Genomic DNA, 20,949 nt, shown 5'->3' with positions numbered 1-20,949 from the left:
CAAAAACTCAAATAAAACAAATTTCATTTAGACACAAAATATTTCTTTCTTTCTGGACACACACACACACACACACACACACACACACACACACGTATATTTACAGTGTATTTACCTGATCTTTAACTCGTCACACACTCGAAGGCATCATCCACACAGTGAATACACATACACTTGCAACTGAAAGCTGGCTGCAGGTGTGTGTGCGCGTGTGTGCGCGCGCGTGTGTGTGCGCGTGTGTGTGTTTGCCCACATGACTGTAAAATGTCTCAGCAACCTCAACTTCCTCTAAACAACGGTTTCTAGGCGCACTTCCTTACTGTAAACCCCCCAACCACACACACACACACACACACACACACACACACTAACCACACACACACCCCACACACCAACAGACACAAAATCAAATACAAACACACCACGTAATCAGCTCATCCATCATAACACCAATAAGCCAAGTTAAGCATAGTACGGTAAAAATACACACACACACACACACACACACACACACACACACACACACACACACACACACACACAGTAGTCAGGGAACTCATTATGAGACTAAAGGCTAAAAATCCTTACTCTTCCACAAAACACAGGATCACATTCATGACAAGGAGAGCTAAATGCCACCATCCTTAGGCTTCCAACCTCCTCCTCCTGCCATCCCGAGGCCTACAAGCTCCTCCTCCTGCTATCATGAGGCTTACAAGCACCTCCTGCCATCCCGAGGCCTACAAGCTCCTCCTTCTGCCATCCCAAGGCCTACAAGCTCCTCCTTCTGCCATCCCGAGGTCTACAAGCTCCTCTTTCTGCCATCCCGAGGTCTACAAGCTCCTCCTTCTGCCATCCCAAGGCCTACAAGCTCCTCCTTCTGCCATCCCGAGGCCTACAAGCTCCTCTTCCTGCCATCCCGAGGCCTACAAACTCCTCCTTCTGCCATCCTGAGGCCTACAAACTCCTCTTCCTGCCATCCCAAGGCCTACAAGCTCCTCTTTCTGCCATCCCGAGGCCTACAAGCTCCTCCTTCTGCCATCCTGAGGCCTACAAGCTCTTCCTGCCATCCCGAGGCCTACAAGCTCCTCCTTTTGCCATCCTGAGGCCTACAAGCTCCTCTTTCTGCCATCCCGAGGTCTACAAGCTCCTCCTTCTGCCATCCCAAGGCCTACAAGCTCCTCCTTCTGCCATCCTGAGGCCTACAAACTCCTCTTCCTGCCATCCTGAGGCCTACAAGCTCCTCTTTCTGCCATCCTGAGGCCTACAAGCTCCTCCTTCTGCCATCCTGAGGCCTACAAGCTCTTCCTGCCATCCCGAGGCCTACAAGCTCCTCCTTTTGCCATCCTGAGGTCTACAAGCTCCTCTTTCTGTCATCCCGAGGTCTACAAGCTCCTCCTTCTGCTATCCCAAGGCCTACAAGCTCCTCCTTCTGCCATCCCAAGGCCTACAAGCTCCTCTTCTTGCCATCCCGAGGCCTACAAACTCCTCCTTCTGCCATCCTGAGGCCTACAAACTCCTCTTCCTGCCATCCCGAGGCCTACAAGCTCCTCTTTCTGCCATCCCGAGGCCTACAAGCTCCTCCTTCTGCCATCCTGAGGCCTACAAGCTCCTCCTTTTGCCATCCTGAGGCCTACAAGCTCCTCTTCCTTCCATCCCGAGGCCTACAAACTCCTTCTTCTGCCATCCTGAGGCCTACAAACTCCTCCTCCAGCCACCTTGTGGCTTAGAAGCTCCTCCTCGAGCCATCCTGAGGCCGACAAGCTCCTCCTGCCAGCTTATTACTTACAAGCTCCTCCTGCCATATTGTGGCTTGCAAACTTCAAACTTCTGCCATCTTCAAGCTTCCAAGCTCATTCTCCTTCCATCCTGAGGGCCACAAGCTCCTCCTCCTGCCACCTTGTGACTTAGAAGCCCCTCCTCCTGCCATCTTGTGGCTTGCAAGCTCCTCCTCCTGCCATCCTGAGGCCTATAAGCTCCTCCTCCCGCCATCCTGAGGCCTATCAGCTCCTCCTCCTGCCATCCTGAGGCCTATCAGCTCCTCCTCCTGCCATCCTGAGGCCTATAAGCTCCTCCTCCTGCCATCCTGAGGCCTATAAGCTCCTCCTCCTGCCATCCTGAGGCCTATAAGCTCCTCCTCCTGCCATCCTGAGGCCTATAAGCTCCTCCTCCTGCCATCCTGAGGCCTATAAGCACCTCCTCCTGCCATCCTGAGGCCTACAAACTCCTCTTCCTGCCATCCCGAGGCCTACAAGCTCCTCCTCCTGCCATCCTGAAGCCTACAAGCTCCTCCTCCAGCCACCCAGTCTCCCTGCTTCTATTTTTATTCATTACACTCATGACCTTTGACCCCCCCTTTGCATGTTATAAAACATATGGATAATATCATACACTGTGATATAAAGTTAAAATATTGTGATGTATGATTGACGATAAAGAATCAGACTCACCATTTGAGAGTGACTCCGGGGGCAGTCTGTAATGTCCTCCACCTTCTCATTCGCTGCAGGGGGAAAAGCAGAACCCAGTCTGAGATTTAGCGCGCGCACGCATGCATACACACACACACACACACACACACACACACACACACACACACACACACACACACACACAACCACGCCCTCACTGTCCAACTCTCGTCATGAGGGAGCCAGAACTGAAACCAGAGTGTGTGTGTGAGTGAGAGAGGGAGAGAGAGAGACTCCTGTCCGGCTGTTACTTCATCAGCTGTTAGCTGAAAGTTTCTGAGCTGCCAGAGCCAAGAGCCAAGGGCAAAGCTAAAGTTTCAGAACCACCCACATGAGGGAAAACACACACACACACACACACACACACACACACACACACACACACACACACACACACACAGAGGGCGTGTTTAAGGAAGCACATGGGGCACTCTTGCTTTCCTACAGATGAGAGACTGATGTATTCGTGAGTAACTACGTTCGTTTGGGGGGGGCGGGGCTTGTAATGATAGTTGTGCGTTCATATAGAAGAATTCTTTCTGAACTATGGATTGAGTACACAATTCTGGGTTTGTAAAATGTTCAGCATCGCTGTAGATTCATCGGCTTATAGGATTTCATCATTTTTATTTGGTGGCAACACTCAAGTTTTTCAGTGGCAAAAGGGATCCCATCTCATCTTATCTCATTATCTGTAGCCGCTTTATCCTGTTCTACAGGGTCGCAGGCAAGCTGGAGCCTATCCCAGCTGACTACGGGCGAAAGGCGGGGTTCACCCTGGACAAGTCGCCAGGTCATCACAGGGCTGACACATAGACACAGACAACCATTCACACTCACATTCACACCTACGGTCAATTTAGAGTCACCAGTTAACCTAACCTGCATGTCTTTGGACTGTGGGGGAAACCGGAGCACCCGGAGGAAACCCACGCAGACACGGGGAGAACATGCAAACTCCGCACAGAAAGGCCCTCGCCGGCCACGGGGCTCGAACCCGGACCTTCTTGCTGTGAAGTGACAGCGCTAACCACTACACCACCCCTGGCAAAAGGGTTGCGTGGCTGAAACTGATATTCATCTGATGCTAATGATGTACAGTATATGTAATGTTCACTGAGTGGAACACACACTGATGGGGAGGGTGAAGGCTATCGTGAGACGTGTAAAGCCAAACAACTGCATCTTTTCAAACTGCTGCTCATGTTGCATCACAGGGCAGTGTAACGCATTTGGAGGAATAAGCTATCTACCCTCTTCTACATACATGAGCTCACAGACGCCTATGATTGGCTAGTGGCTCTGTGATTGACAGGACTGAGGAAGTATCCCCTTCCCACCCAGAAAGCATGGTTAGTTTTGCTCACGGAAGGCTGTGGAATTGTTTGAGAATTGAATTCATGACCTCCTGACAGTAGAGCAAATGATTTTTTTTTTTGGTGTAACTCACAGCCGCATACTCCAATATTAACAGACAAAGTCTAGAATAGAAAATCATATAGCTGATTATTAGCACACAGCATCATGTGGTGTTTGTGTCTTACCGATGATCTGGATGATATGTGCTAGCAGAACTCCATCGGGAATGTCTTGCGTTAAATCCTTTATCAGTCGAGGACAGCCGGCTTTGCTCAGATAGTGATTTGCCCAGTCAGTGTAAATCTGCAAAACACAGAGAAATGTCACACTAATTTAACGATTCAGTGGACCATGCTAATGTCATGCTAATCAGTCTGGAATACAGACAAAAAATAATAAGTACACACTCTCCCACTTTCAGCAGAATGTTGGAGATTAACTATACGCTTCACAGAGAGACGTTTGAGGACACCAGCATTGCCCTGCGCGTTTCTATCAACTCTGATGGATTTTTTTGATGCGGTGTTCCTCAAGGTTTCATTCTGGGCCCGCTTAAACAAATGCCTTCTGGTAATTTTAAAGATTTCTGACGTCTTTGTGATGAATAGGTTTGTTCTGAATTAAAAAGGAAATTGTGGGTTTTTTTTTTTATTAGCTAGGGCTTTAGCGTACCACCAGCTACATGTACAGCCAGTGATGTGGAGCTTGTATTTAAATGAACGGCAGGCTAATTCACCGAGTGTGTCATGGCTAAAACTGTGCTCATTTACACTCTACTTCCTGGTTTTATATCGCAGTCGGATTGCAATGTGGGTCTTTTAGATTAATTCTAAGATTAACTCATTTGAGCCTGACTTCCTGACTTGCATCGTTAAGTTCACATGGAAAGTTAAACTGCCTGAAACCCAGTGAACTTTCTTCTGGTAAAAACCGAACACATGTATTTGGAAAAAAAAAAGGCATTTTTTCCCCCCAAGATGCAGACACTCATAAATGCTAATTCAGCGTGCTGTTTATAACCAGGCTGTGATGGCCGTTCCTCAAAAACAAAAATCCTCATAAAACCATAACGACTCAATTTAAGATCAGTCACATCCAATTAAAACCATTTCACTCAGAAACACTCGCCTGCTTTGAAACGTTCCTTTCAGTTGTGGTTGAAGTCCACAATGACGAGCTGCTACAAGAGTGCAATGGAGAACCTGTTAGTCATCCTCCTTCTCAAACATGACGCTAACAGGCTCTGACTCAAATTGAGCAGTATGCACTATATTCTTACACTATACACCACAGAAATGCCCAGTGGAGATGACGGATCAGCATGTGCTACCTCAGGAACCTCAACAGCATCCATGGAACCAACCACTGATCTTGAAATTCAGTCTCTGCCCTACATTTTGTGTCTGCGGTGTAGCGGCATTATCTCTTTGGCTTGGCTTCCTCTGATGGCTCCACTATGTAAAGTAGAAAAAATTCAGGGAGAAAAAAAAAAAAAACATACAGTACGTTTCTGAAGCAGTCTTTTCACAAATTGCTTGTCTGATGGACCTTGTGGACAGGTTTGAGCTTCACCACCAGTGACAGTTGTCGTTTCTGAAGATAAAAAAATGGAATTGTGAGCTCTTACAGGTAGCAATGTCAGTGCAACTTCCTGTGATGTACAGTGGAGATGTATAGAAAGTATACAGTCCATGATTCACAGACAGATGTTTAAGGAGACGAGGATTTCCCTATCAATGTTTGATGGATTGTTTCATGCGGCATTCCTCAGGGTTACATTGTGGGCCCACTTAAGTTAATGCCTTCTGGCCATTGGAAAGCTTTCTGACATCTTGTCTCAGTTCGCATACTTCTGTGCTTATGCTTGCTATTTTGAGTGCATGCGTGCGTTCACACTGACAGGTACAGGAACATGCAGTGCTCTACAAGACCTGGATGGTGAACTCAAAATGTTCAGTGTGAAATGCTGCACACTTCTCACCTTCAATGTTCGCCATCTTGGCTACATAGTGGAAGAGGATGGACCGCTAACGGCCTGGTTTTCAGCCAGGTGGAGGAGAGAATGTGGTTGACACTGACGGTGATGTAATTTCCACATCATGCGAAATATCAATGCACACAAGCGAGGAAAGTTAAAAGGGCATGTCTATTTGCACCCAGGTGTCATATGACAGCTATTCAGGATTAGGATTAGGGTGTAAATAGGATTGTTAGCGATGGACATCTGGGTGCTTGTCTTGTCTCTGGGTGGTGTTATATATCGCCACATTTGCTATCCACTCTGGCTACAAATAGCTTCATTGGCTACTGACACTCTGGGTGCGAATAGCATCTGCCAAATTAAAAGCACATTCATTTTTCAGAGGTGAGCAAAAAAGCTAATGAGGTGATGCGACAGTCGCGATCGAATGTTGTGACCACTATTTCCGGTAAGTGCACGACTCGCCATGTTCAATTTGAGACAACATGACCCTGCTGAGATTCACGCCTTACACTTTATTAGGACAACCCACCCATCCACCTGCAGTTCTCTAATCAGCCGATCCTTCAACAGCAGCACGATGCATCAAATCGCGCAGATACAAATCAAGAGCTTCAGTTAACGTTCACAATGTTCAAACATCAGAACGGGAAAAATTGTGATCTCAGTTTTTGTGTGACTTTCTTTCTTTCTTTCACTGTCGTATGGGTGTCGGTTTGAGCCACATGAGTATTTTTGGTTTGAGTATTTCAGAAGCTGCTGATCTCCTGGGGTTTTCACACACATCAGTCTCTGGAGTTTTACACAGAATGGTGCGGAGAACAAAAAACATCACCGAGTGAGCGAGTGAGTGAGTGAGTGAGTGAGTGACAGTTCTGTGGGTGGAAAGTAAACAAACGCCAATCTGTCCAGGAAAATGGACAGATTGGGTTGAGCTTTTTTGCCAGGAAGGATATAGCAACTCGTATAATCACTCTTTACAACCGTGGTGAGCAGAAAAGCATCTCAGCAAGAGAAGAGCACATTGGGTTCCAGTCGTGCCGCCAAAAACGGGGATCTTAGAATCAATGACAAGTTCCTATTAAAGTGGCCGGCAAGGATAAATACATGGTGCGGACAGCGTGCTACGCGATACAATACTAACAGAAGTGTCTGGATTGATGCACAGGGTGCGATTTTCCTGAGCTGCAGACTTTAGCTGGCTCCGCCCCTTCCCCTCTATAAATCAGGCTACAACTAACGAATGCATGAACACCGTGGTGCAAAACACAGATTTCTCAAAACATACCAACGTTTTGGCTTCACCGGGGATGACCATGATCTTGTACCGGTAGCACAATGATCTTTTGATCTCTGACAGGAAGTGATGCTGGTCAACATTACGACTGGCTTCCGCTATACACTACCGTTCAAAAGTTTGGGGTCACTTTGAAATGTCCTTATTTTTGAAAGAAAAGCACTGTTCTTTTCAATGAAGATCACTTTAAACTAATCAGAAATCCACTCTATACATTGCTAATGTGGTAAATGACTATTCTAGCTGCAAATGTCTGGTTTTTGGTGCAATATCTACCACGGGCGATTGCTCTAAGACAACGAGGGAGGCTCAGCCTCCTCTAAAAATGACGAACATCGTGTAGGATGAATTGCGCTAGGCTTATGTTATAGCCGACCTTATAACATTGCTATTCCAGATCCAGAATCATAGAAATATATGTGCTCAACCCAACTACAGTGCGAAATCATTCCGTTATAACTTTCCCCAGTTCACCTAATGTGTGCGTGAGTTTTTCCCCCTCGTAACAGCACGATGCAGCCCAGCCTCAGTGGACTTCAATGGCATTTGGGAGCTATGCGCTTTTCAATCTCAAAAGGCAAGACGATTATTGGACAAATACTGCGAAAACGCCCGCCCACGGACTCCCAGCCTCACAGTGGGAGGGACATGGCAAAGCTTTCTGCGAGGAGACTGGTGATTGGTGAAAGCGGCCGGATATTTTCTTTGATTGACAGCTCGTTTCAAATATAGACAGGCAGCGGTGAATTTCAGTTCAGTCCCATGCGGATTCGCAAGTGCTGTGGTGTATTGTAAGAGATCAGCTTACATTTCGATTTCATTCATTACATACGGTTTCTACCAGCTTTTTTAGTTTGTTTATATTTTCATTGTAAATAAAGTGTAAATATAGTGTTGTCAAGTTTGCTATCTTAGTTCCAGAAATTTCGTTTATTTGAGTGACTGAACTTGAACTTGAGGGGGCTAGTCAGCTAGCAAGAAAGCTGCGCACGGATGCCAAGCATTGCTGATTTAATTTTGGCGAAGCCATTTGCCAGTCTTCCTTTCGAGGAAAAAATTAAAATTAAAGAGCAGGGTAGACCAACGCCTCAAATTGACTTGGTGAAAAAGGTAGGGAATAATACTCGTTCCTTTCAGCTCTCCTGGTACGAGAAAGTGAATTGGCTAACAGCAAGTGACCCACATCAACAACAGTAAATAGGCTACTTTAGTAATATGTCATGGATGGACCAAAAATATAGAATCTATTTAAAATGTGTATGCTGAGTATATTATATTGGAATATATATTTTTCTGGATATGAATTAAACACCGCTACAATTTGGAAAACATTTTTAAACAAAAACACAGCCGAGAACATTTCACACTACAGACCTGGATTAAAAGTGAAGGGTTATCAAAATTGTCAATAAAACATTTCTCAGTCAAAATAAGTAAAATATAGGGAAAGTGTCACTGAATGAATTGTGTGGCACCCAGCTCTATGTTTGGCTCTGCAAGGTCAGTGCTTGTGCCTATTCCAGAACACTCTGCTGTTACTGCTGAGGTTCCTGATAAAGAGCTGCTTTCAATAATGATCAATTTTTAAACAACATGCCACAATTTTAAAATATAAAATGTTAAAATATACCCCCCCCAACACCACCATCATGTATATTGGACAGTAGGCTAATGAGCCAAAAGAACCTGTTATTTCACAGTTTGTGACCCTGCCAACAATCAGCCAGATCAGAGGCAAGAGTATGGGCAAAATTGATGTGTTTTTTCTTTTAAAATCTGGAAATATCGTAACCGACCAGCCTCCCCTGTTTGAAAGACTACCAGCCACCACTGATATCTCCATAGGTGTATAGAGGCCCATTTCCAGCAACTCTCACTCCAGTGTTCTAATGGTACAATGTGTTTGCTCATTGCCTCAGAAGGCTAATGGATGATTAGAAAACCCTTGTACAATCATGTTAGCACAGCTGAAAACAGTTGAGCTCTTTAGAGAAGCTATAAAACTGACCTTCCTTTGAGCAGATTGAGTTTCTGGAGCATCACATTTGTGGGGTCGATTAAATGCTCAAAATGGCCAGAAAAATGTCTTGACTATATTTTCTATTCATTTTACAACTTATGGTGGGAAATAAAAGTGTGACTTTTCATGGAAAACACAAAATTGTCTGGGTGACCCCAAACTTTTGAACGGTAGTGTTGGTCATGGTTTAACATGCTCGCCGAAAACTTTTGTTGTTCTTGTTCATAAAGCCGTCAGAGAACCACAGCCTTTCAGTTCGAATCAGTGCAAAGTTGTCGCTAATTGACTTTGGTTTCCATGGCAACATAGCCTACATCAGTCACGGTGTAAAGTCCCTCTTATCACAGCTGATGGAGCGTAAATCTGCCTCCTGCCGCTGTGCTCTTCTAAGTGAGTGTGAATTTAAAAGGGAGCCTACGGAGGTGACTCCTATCAGGTAACATTTGATCCTGCCTCGGTTAGCGCTGATCCTGGCGTGTCATCCTGCTGATCCTCCTCGCGGAACACACTTACCCTGCTGAAGAGTTATGGATCCCGGTGGAGGGAAAGTGCACTTCTCTACGCAGCATGTTAATGAGAGTGCCAATAAAAACAGATTGAAGTCACCACAAAAGTGCCTGCCATCTGAGAGCCGTTTTAATGCGCACAGAGACAACAAACCGAAACGAGAGGTTTCTGTTCGGCTGCCAGGAAAATATCAACTGCTTTTCACAGCCAAGGAAACAAACAATGTAGAAAAGCTAAAGAGAAAGCAGCCAATACCACAACGCCACATGATTACCAGCCATTATACTCAATTAAACTGTGTGTGTGTGTGTGTAATGCATCTTGTTCTGTGTGTGTAGGAGACAAATAGATGAATCAGCAAGAAATAAAATGACAGAAGAGGAAAATGGATTGTGTAGCATTCTATCAACTCAACCGTGAGAGCAGCGTAGCTGAAATCATTCCTCTGAAATAATAATAATAATAAAACAAAACGTGCATTAGACAGACAAGTAGCATGCTAATCTAACCCATCACCAGCACGAGATTAGCACTCAGAAGAGGAAATTAAATGGGATATTCAAAGGTTTTTTTGGAATTAAAATTGCAATAAAACACCGATTCGCCTTCACACTAAAGGCCAATTTATGATGACAACACAGTCCTCGCAGATGGCGTCGCAGATGGCGTCTGCGTAGCCCTCCCCTTCGCAGACGCTCTGCTCGCACCTCCCAAAAATTGTGACCACCGCAGAAGCCTCGCAGACAGGGTCGCAGACAAGAGGGCTCTGATTGGTCCACTCTACATCCGCTGTACACGCACTTCCGCTTCCCTACTTTCCCGGTTTGTTTTGTTTTCACGACCGCCATTTTTAAAAACACGAGCGAAGATGGAGCAGCACGAAGAGCGGTTGATCGAGGAAGTGAGGAAGTACGTACATCTATACGACTCCAGTTCTAGTCATTATAAGTAACCGGAGGATAAACACTCCACTAACCACACCCACTAACTACTCCTAGCGATTTCGCGACTTCACGCCCCCTTGCGTTGTGGCGGTGAATAACATCGCGCACGCCTATTACTCCCCGCTCAACGATAAATTATAACTGTCTGCGAAAAGCTATCTGCGAAAGCCTTGTCGCAAGAGTATGCAGAGGCCCTAACACCAACGACATGTGCCATGTGAACTTCCTTTAACGAAAAACATCTGTGGGCAGGAAGTGATAAAAACAATCTATTCAGACTTCTTGAGTTATCATCATTTATGCAGTTTGATGAAACCAAGTTGTTCTACAAGAGATAAAAATTGCTGAAGATGATTTTTTTCTGCATTAAATATTAAAATTAGACGGCCTTTCAGTTTTTTCAAGTGTACAGTAGGTCATAAAAAGAATTTTCCCCAACACCCAATTATTTCTGTTTAGTGGAATGAAAGCTACTGAATTCAAATCACAGACTTCCGATTTTATTAGTTTTTTTTTTTAAACAGAACAATTAATGAATTTATCTCCACGCGGCCCTAAATTCTCCACTATTTTTTCCTGCTTCACCATGACCCAATACACGATACTACCGTCATGCATCAAATCCCATGGTGGGCTTTCGCCGTTCGCGCAAGGCATTGTGGGATACAAATTTGAAACTGGAGAGAAAAATGGAGGACATGAGTGTGCGAATGAAACGTGAAAGAGAGAAAAAGACGCTATGTTATACAACCCCGATTCCAAAAAAGTTGGGACAAAGTACAAATTGTAAATAAAAACGGAATGCAATGATGTGGAAGTTTCAAAATTCCATATTTTATTCAGAATAGAACATAGATGGCATATCAAATGTTTAAACTGAGAAAATGTATCATTTAAAGAGAAAAATGAGGTGATTTTAAATTTCATGACAACAACACATCTCAAAAAAGTTGGGACAAGGCCATGTTTCCCACTGTGAGACATCCCCTTTTCTCTTTACAACAGTCTGTAAACGTCTGGGGACTGAGGAGACAAGTTGCTCAAGTTTAGGGATAGGAATGTTAACCCATTCTTGTCTAATGTAGGATTCTAGTTGCTCAACTGTCTTAGGTCTTTTTTGTCGTATCTTCCGTTTTATGATGCGCCAAATGTTTTCTATGGGTGAAAGATCTGGACTGCAGGCTGGCCAGTTCAGTACCCGGACCCTTCTTCTACGCAGCCATGATGCTGTAATTGATGCAGTATGTGGTTTGGCATTGTCATGTTGGAAAATGCAAGGTCTTCCCTGAAAGAGACGTCGTCTGGATGGGAGCATATGTTGCTCTAGAACCTGGATATACCTTTCAGCATTGATGGTGTCTTTCCAGATGTGTAAGCTGCCCATGCCACACGCACTAATGCAACCCCATACCATCAGAGATGCAGGCTTCTGAACTGAGCGCTGATAACAACTCGGGTCGTCCTTCTCCTCTTTAGTCCGAATGACACTGCGTCCCTGATTTCCATAAAGAACTTCAAATTTTGATTCGTCTGACCACAGAACAGTTTTCCACTTTGCCACAGTCCATTTTAAATGAGCCTTGGCCCAGAGAAGATGTCTGCACTTCTGGATCATGTTTAGATACGGCTTCTTCTTTGAACTATAGAGTTTTAGCTGGCAACGGCGGATAACACGGTGAATTGTGTTCACAGATGTTCTCTGGAAATATTCCTGAGCCCATTTTGTGATTTCCAATACAGAAGCATGCCTGTATGTGATGCAGTGCCGTCTAAGGGCCCGAAGATCACGGGCACCCAGTATGGTTTTCCGGCCTTGACCCTTACGCACAGAGATTCTTCCAGATTCTCTGAATCTTTTGATGATATTATGCACTGTAGATGATGATATGTTCAAACTCTTTGCAATTTTACACTGTCGAACTCCTTTCTGATATTGCTCCACTATTTGTCGGTGCAGAATTAGGGGGATTGGTGATCCTCTTCCCATCTTTACTTCTGAGAGCCGCTGCCACTCCAAGATGCTCTTTTTATACCCAGTCATGTTAATGACCTATTGCCAATTGACCTAATGAGTTGCAATTTGGTCCTCCAGCTGTTCCTTTTTTGTCCCTTTAACTTTTCCAGCCTCTTATTGCCCCTGTCCCAACTTTTTTGAGATGTGTTGCTGTCATGAAATTTCAAATGAGCCAATATTTGGCATGAAATTTCAAAATGTCTCACTTTCGACATTTGATATGTTGTCTATGTTCTATTGTGAATACAAGATCAGTTTTGAGATTTGTAAATTATTGCATTCCATTTTTATTTACAATTTGTACTTTGTCCCAACTTTTTTGGAATTGGGGTTGTATACGAAGGAAAGGAAACGCGGGACCAAGCTAATAAATATGTGATCAGCTGTTCGTTTAGCGACAGAATGATGGAACTGTCAGTGCACGCTCAAAGGTAAACCTGTAGATGGCGGTAATGCAACACTGCTGCCGTAAAACCCAAAAGAAGAAGAAGAAGGTAAACCTGTGCATACGCATGCGTACACGGACTTCCTCTGTCTGCTTGACTTCGCTATTGAAGCGAGCGATTTCATGCACATTATTTGCTCAAATTAAATAACTTCGCAGACACAGAATGGCCTGATATTTTGTGACGTATTACAGAAATAAACATCCATCACAATGACCACATTTCAGACGGAACTAAATTTCACCAATTTTATGAAATCAAAAGGCCGTCCAGCTTTAATTACTCAAGCCATGGTGCAGTGAATAAGGAGTTTCAGTCGAATCACAGATTGTAGGCTTTATAAGCTATAAATTTTGATCCGAGTCACAATTCCTAAGGTTTGAAGTCTGAGTTATGGGCTTCAAAGCACAAGTTGAGCTGCGAGTCAAATCAGGAGTCAAACCCAGTTGATATCGACTCACTGGGAGTCATAGATCAGTTTGAATCAACTCACAAGTCAAAGCTCAGAAGCTTGAAACTCTGAAACTATAAACTGCGAAGCCTGAGTCAAATAGAGAGTCATGAGTAAGACTGAATCAAATTACGAGTCAAAGCTCTGAAGTCTGACGCATGAGTTACTATCAACTCTGAATCCTGAGTCAATTCATGCATTATAGGCATTGAATTCCGAGTTGACTCGTGAGTCATTACCTGCAAGGTCTGAGCTACATTGTGAGTCGTAAGGCTTGAAGTTGTGAATCAGAGACTTGAATCTCAATCCCTGGATTCACTGCAGGACAATTTCACAAGTCAAAATGTTCATTTTCACTCCTTCTGTGAGAGAAATGATTATCACAGGCAGACAACGACATTAAAATATGAAAACAAACGGCACACTGAGGATAAAGAATAAAGGTTACAGTTAAAATATGAAATAAACATCACAGCTGTGTTGCTGAGCAGGTAATTTATGATGCGTCACTCTTTTCCTCCGGCTTACACTCATCTTTTCAGGCTGAAGCTCTCAGAACTAGTGAGCACGCACACACACACACACACACACACTGTCCTAATGAGCAAATTCTTGCCTGGCAGATGCATCACAGTAGCCATGCCATGCTTGGTATTCAGAGCATTAACACACACACACACACACACACACACACACCCTGTGTCTCGAAATCCAACCAGCTGTTAACATCACTATTTCTGTCCTCACAAGTCTGTTTAGCTCAATGTGTGTGTGTGTGTGTGTGTGTGTATACCTGCCAGAGGTGTGTGAGCTCTCATATTATCCATCGTCTACCTCCTGCCGATAAACCAGCTGTGTGTGTGTGTGTGTGAGAGAGAGAGAGAGAGAGAGAGAGAGGGAGTGTGTGAGTTGCAGACTCTGCAGGTACTGACTATAGTTACAACACACCACCAGCAGGGGGAAACAAACATCAGATTTTCAACCTCATCTCATCTCATTATCTCTAGCCGCTTTATCCTTCTACAGGGTCGCAGGCAAGCTGGAGCCTATCCCAGCTGACTACAGGCGAAAGGCGGGGTACACCCTGGACAAGTCGCCAGGTCATCACAGGGCTGACACATAGACACAGACAACCATTCACACTCACATTCACACCTACGGTCAATTTAGAGTCACCAGTTAACCTAACCTGCATGTCTTTGGACTGTGGGGGAAACCGGAGCACCCGGAGGAAACCCACGCGGACACGGGGAGAACATGCAAACTCCGCACAGAAAGGCCCCCGCCGGCCACGGGGCTCGAACCCGGACCTTCTTGCTGTGAGGCGACAGCGCTAACCACTACACCACCGTGCCGCCAGATTTTCAACCTGAATAGGACAAATTTTGTGTGTGTGTTACTACATTCTAATTACACCATCAATCAGCATGCTCCACAGATTAGTCCTTGTGGAAATCAGACTTGCAAACATCTCACACACACACACACACACACACACACACACACACACACACACACACACACACACACACATTCCTCAAAGTGAGCTTGAGGTCATAAGGACGTCGCTTTCTGTACAGTCACGTGTTTCATTTTAAGTTTCTCTGTGACTGCCAACATATCTGCAGCTGAGATCTGAGTCGGAGATTTCTCAGACTCACTTTGTCATCAGATGTGTTTGGTCGCTGAGGCGCAAACTCGTGTTGCTCGACATCCACTAACCTCAACTCACAAGCAAACAAGGTGTTTATGACACGCAGCAGCAAGAAAATCGCAGGATGTAAATTCGGCTTCAGACGCATCACTGTGACACTGTAAAGCCAGCACGCTGGAAGCTTTTTCACTAAGACAAGGTCCGGGTCCTTTACAGCCGAATGTAGCAGGTGTAGTTTGACACCGTTGACCACGGTCTTCTTCTACAAAGATTGCAGGCTTCAGTAGCACGGTTTTGGACTGGTTATTTAATTGGGAGAACTCAGTGTGTAGCTGTAGAAGATTTTAGCTCTACCTTACTTACAGTAAAAACTGGTGTGCCTCAAGGTTCAATCTTAAGACCTGTTTTATTTTCTATTTACATAAATATTATGTGCATGGGTTTAGACTAGGGATGTCCCGATCAGGTTTTTTTGCCCTCCGATCCGATACCGATCGTTTGATTTTGAGTATCTGCCGATACCGAGTCCCGATCCGATACTTCTTATAATCCATAAAAAATACAGACGAGGAAAGAAACGGATCCAGGATGTTCGTCATTTTTTATTTAACACCTTATTTTAACATCCAACAACTCTGTTAGCAAACAGAGCACTTACGTGAGGCAGTTTGAACAATAAATAACAAATTTTAAAAAATAACCTTAAAATACGGGCGGCACGGTGGTGTAGTGGTTAGCGCTGTCGCCTCACAGCAAGAAGGTCCGGGTTCGAGCCCCGTGGCCGGCGAGGGCCTTTCTGTGTGAAGTTTGCATGTTCTCCCCGTGTCCGCGTGGGTTTCCTCCGGGTGCTCCGGTTTCCCCCACAGTCCAAAGACATGCAGGTTAGGTTAACTGGTGACTCTAAATTGACCGTAGGTGTGAATGTGAGTGTGAATGGTTGTCTGTGTCTATGTGTCAGCCCTGTGATGACCTGGCGACTTGTCCAGGGTGTACCCCGCCTTTCGCCCGTAGTCAGCTGGGATAGGCTCCAGCTTGCCTGCGACCCTGTAGAAGGATAAAGCGGCTAGAGATAATGAGATGAGAGATGAACCTTAAAATACCTGGCAGGAATGTAAACAAATAAAAAAAATAAAGTGCCACAGTGCCGGTAATTTGCTTTTAAGAACGCATCTCACAGTGGTGTACAGTAATTTCAATTAAGGAAATGAACATTTTTCTTGATGAAAACAAGCATTTCTACCCTTTCAGGTTTGAGCCCGTTTCTTTTGTCATCCAACGAAAAAAAAAAAAAGATCTCATGCTTTGCTTTCCGCTTCGAACTGCTTCCGTGTTCAACTTTGCCGGCAACAGGCAGCCAATAACCAATAGCGTCTCCGCTACAAAGTGATGTCATGCTGCACGCGTTGATGTTGCTGTGTTGAGACAAGAGATCTGGTCTCACTCTGTGCCAACGCATAGCTATTGATGTGTTAAAAATGAGATTATATAGATATATATCCGATCCCTGATCGGGAGGCAATGCCCGATTCCGATCGAGTCTGAAACCATGTGATCGGGCCCGATTTCCGATCACGTGATCGGATCGGGACATCCCTAGTTTAGACCCAGCAAAAAATCACCTTTACGCTGATGACACAATCCTTTATACCGCTGCAAGTAGCAATGGATTCCTTACAGTGTGCATTTTACTCATTACAGTTGGCCCTTGTCACATTAAAACTGGTGTTAAATGGCAAAAAAACCTAAATTTATGATTTTTACTCGCTCACGCTCTTCCACTGAGTATACTGTTTTAACACTAGATGGCACTCAACTAGAGAGGGTACCCTCGTACAAATATCTTGGAATCTGGCTTGATATCATTTGGAGTCCATATAGAAAGTATACTGAAAAAGCTTCGTCCGAAATTAGGTTTTTATTACCGTTTGAAAAAAAAAATGCTTTCCTTTCACTGCCAGAAAACGATTAGTACTGAGCACTTTCCTTTCAGTATTAGATTATGGTGATATAATATACGCACGTGCATCTTCATCCTATCTGAAAAAGCTGGATGTTGTTTATCATTCTGCTTTGAGGTTTGTAACTGGTGCTGCAGCAAGAACACGTCGCTGTAATCGATATGACGTGGTGCAATGGACGTCACTACAGCTGGGAAGGAAATCTCTCTCCTCTCTCTCTCTCATTATCTCTAGCCGCTTTATCCTGTTCTACAGGGTCGCAGGCGAGCTGGATCCTATCCCAGCTGACTACGGGCGAAAGGCGGGGTACACCCTGGACAAGTCGCCAGGTCATCACAGGGCTGCACATAGACACAGACAACCATTCACACTCACATTCACACCTACGCTCAATTTAGAGTCACCAGTTAACCTAACCTGCATGTCTTTGGACTGTGGGGGAAACCGGAGCACCCGGAGGAAACCCACGTGGACACGGGGAGAACATGCAAACTCCACACAGAAAGGCCCTCGCCGGCCACGGGGCTCGAACCCGGACCTTCTTGCTGTGAGGCGACAGCGCTAACCACGACACCACCGTGCCGCCCAGAAGGAAATCTCACAGCTGAGTATTTATTGCAAAGGCTTTAATGGGTAAACTATATGCAATCTACTGACACTCTGCACTAACACTTACAGTACACGTTCATCAGTAAAACTTAGGGTGACCAGACGTCCCGGTTTTACCGGGACAGTCCCGATTTGGGGTTGTGTGTCCCGAGTCCCGACAAAAGTCTGTCGGGACACGGATATGTCCCGGTTTTCGCCACTCGCGACGTTTGCGACTGAGCAGCGTGGGAATCATTAGCGGAGAAATGTCTGAATTTACTATTTTGATGAATTGACAGGAATCGCAAACTTTCCTGGTTACTGCCCCCTGGCCCTGTGGCATGGGTGTTTATTTAGCCACATTATTCCAGACAACAGAACGGGTTGCCATGCAACAATAAAATAAACATTAACTGGCGCGAATGTTCTTTGTCTAGCAGCTAACAGCAGTAATGCCGCAGCAATTATGCCAAAAAGAAAATGTACCTTTTCCAAAGATTTACAGGGCACCCACCCCTTCCTCCGAGAGGTGCAGAACAATGCGCACGAAGCCGACTGCACACACTGTAAGTGTTTTGTTCTTGTACTGAGTTGGGTAGCCTATGCTGCAAATGCTGTGCGCTCCTGTGGGGGCTTTCCTCGGGCTGTCGCCCCTCTCCTCCTTTACTGCTGTTTTGTTTGAGTGTATATCACTTGTCTCTTTTTTGTTTCTGTTTAACATACCATTCTGACAGTTTATTGCTGTGTTGAACAGCTTGCTGCACCTTCCATTAAAGTGTTCACTTTTGTACACATCTTCTTGCTTTATTCATTCAGTTGTGGGGAATGGTTAGTAAGGTTGATTCTGACCTAGGCTATGTTGAGGTCACATATCTACTTTTTAAGTTCATGCTATAGTGCATACAATTTTAGAGATATAGCCTACATGTGCATATGCATTCTTCTTGGTGTTCTCACAAACAGGTGGAATAAATCAGTGTAAATGTGGCCTATGGACATAGCCTGGCCTATTCGCAGCCATTACAACATCTGCTGTCTGACCATAATTTAACTGATCTGTATACCACTATGCTACTAGATAACAAAATGCCTGTTTGTTTTATTTCATGTGAGATGTTGATAAATGTGAGCTTCAACATAATGATAAGAGCACCTCTCTGAGTGTCACGTTTACGTAAAAAAAAGGTGTGCGTGCACGAGCATGGTCGCACGCAAAAGTGTCCCGGTTTCAGACTAGGGGAATCTGGTCACCCTAGTAAAACTCCTCCTTCAGTCTCCACCTGCACGGACAGAACTGGGCAAATCTGCCTTTAGTCCATATGCAGCACATGAGTGGAATACATTACAAAATACTTTATATTCGGACTCCCTACCCTTCCTAAATGTCTTCAAAAATCCTTTAAACTCAGTTCTCACACAACAGTGCCATTGTTGTTCATAATTTTGAACCCTAATATCTTTAATTCACTTTTTATTTTTTTCTTGTCTATAACATCTGGCATGTTGACATCTGGAATGTCTATGTTAGTCTGTGTTTATTTTATTTTCATTTTTTGGAATGCCTGTGTGCTTATGTGTGTTAGTATTGCATGTTCTATGTGTATGTTGTCTATGTATATTGAAACTTTTTATTTGCTGCCACCTTCGCCAGGACTCCCTGGAAGAAGAGATAATGTATCTCAATGGGACATTCCTGGTAAAATAAAGGATAAATAAATAAATAAATAAATAAATAAGCACAAAGCAGAAAATTGTGTTTTGCGCTTTGCTATGCATTAGACAAGCAACGATATATCCTGCGATGATAAATCACGATACAATTTTATGATGATTTGAATTGATGAAATAAAAAAAAAATGAATGGTGATTATTATCAGGCTGTGTAATCGCTTAGGTTTTCCTCGCTGTAATTGCATTGTTTAGACAGCAGAGGGTGGAATAATATACATTATTAAACATACAGGACACTTTTTCGATGGAATAAAAACCTGTTCTATTCCCTTCTAGCAGGTTTCATTCATTTGGTTTGATAGCATGCAATATTGTTAGCATATCGCTTATCTTACATGTATTACGTCACTCTACCCAATGGAGAATGAGCGTTGAATATGGTTTACGAGATTGCACGGTTGTCAAAGCGTGACGTCACACGTTGGAGCTCATGCGAATGAGAGAGTTTTCTACTGCACATGCGCAGAAGCATTTATTTGTTCGGCGGCGGCACCCGCAGTAAACTGCCGCAGTGAACTGAAAATGCCATAAGATACATATTACACAAACAACTTGCGCGAGTGATTGTGACAATTTGTAAACAAATCTATAATTGTTCCATCGAGTGTGTATGTATTATAATAATAATAATGATAATAATAATAATAATGGCAGGCGGCACGGTGGTGTAGTGGTTAGCACTGTCGCCTCACAGCAAGAAGGTCCGGGTTCGAGCCCCGTGGCCGGCGAGGGCCTTTCTGTGCGGAGTTTGCATGTTCTCCCCGTGTCCGCGTGGGTTTCCTCTGGGTGCTCCGGTTTCCCCCACAGTCCAAAGACATGCAGGTTAGGTTAACTGGTGACTCTAAATTGACCGTAGGTGTGAATGTGAGTGTGAATGGTTGTCTGTGTCTATGTGTCAGCCCTGTGATGACCTGGCGACTTGTCCAGGGTGTACCCCGCCTTTCACCCGTAGTCAGCTGGGATAGGCTCCAGCTTGTCTGCAACCCTGTAGAACAGGATAAAGCGGCTACAGATAATGAGATGAGATAATAATGGCTTTTTTCGTGGTCTATCAGATATATTCCATTCAGCTACTCGTCTTCAACTTGTTCAGTATCATGCTAGCTGAATGAAATATATCTGATAGACCACGAAAAAAAGCCAGCCAATATTATTTAAATAGCAGAAATACATGTGACTTCATCATAGGTGGAAGTAACACAGCTCTAATACTGCGAAAACACACAAAAACACATGTAAAATGTGAAAGAGCGGCTGTGTGATTGTGTATAAATAGATTTAATCAGAAATCAGAGCTCTGTCTCTGTACAGACTGCTAAAAGATAAAGAAAAGAGAAGCAAATGGAGGCAGAACAAATGTTCAGAAAAGTTTATTAACCCTCTGGGGTCGAGAGCTTTGCTGGCGAAACTCGACAGGTTTAGAATGAGTAGGCCATGTAGTTTAGTTATTTGAGTTTTTTTAAATCATCCAAGCATGATAAACATATTGACATAAACTTTTACACTTTCCTGTGTGCCCACTGCCAAA

The 20,949-nt window shown here is 44.3% G+C and overlaps 1 protein-coding gene across 7 annotated transcripts in view; it reads right to left on the bottom strand.

Moving 5' to 3' along the window:
- Positions 1-20,949, bottom strand: part of nav3 (neuron navigator 3) — a 203,970-nt gene that overhangs the window by 119,760 nt on the left and 63,261 nt on the right. For all 7 annotated transcript variants that reach the window (XM_060903775.1, XM_060903777.1, XM_060903778.1 and 4 more), the window contains exons 2-3: positions 4,016-4,133; positions 2,451-2,503 (exon numbers count right to left, since the gene is read on the bottom strand). In XM_060903775.1, the coding sequence (XP_060759758.1) occupies positions 2,451-2,503; positions 4,016-4,133 (171 nt within the window). The remainder of the gene's footprint in view (positions 1-2,450; positions 2,504-4,015; positions 4,134-20,949) is intronic.

Source organism: Neoarius graeffei, chromosome 21 (genome assembly GCF_027579695.1).
Source record: "Neoarius graeffei isolate fNeoGra1 chromosome 21, fNeoGra1.pri, whole genome shotgun sequence".
NCBI classification, from domain to species: domain Eukaryota; kingdom Metazoa; phylum Chordata; class Actinopteri; order Siluriformes; family Ariidae; genus Neoarius; species Neoarius graeffei.
Note: the sequence above shows the minus strand (reverse complement) of the source record. Positions and strands in the feature narration are given on the sequence as shown.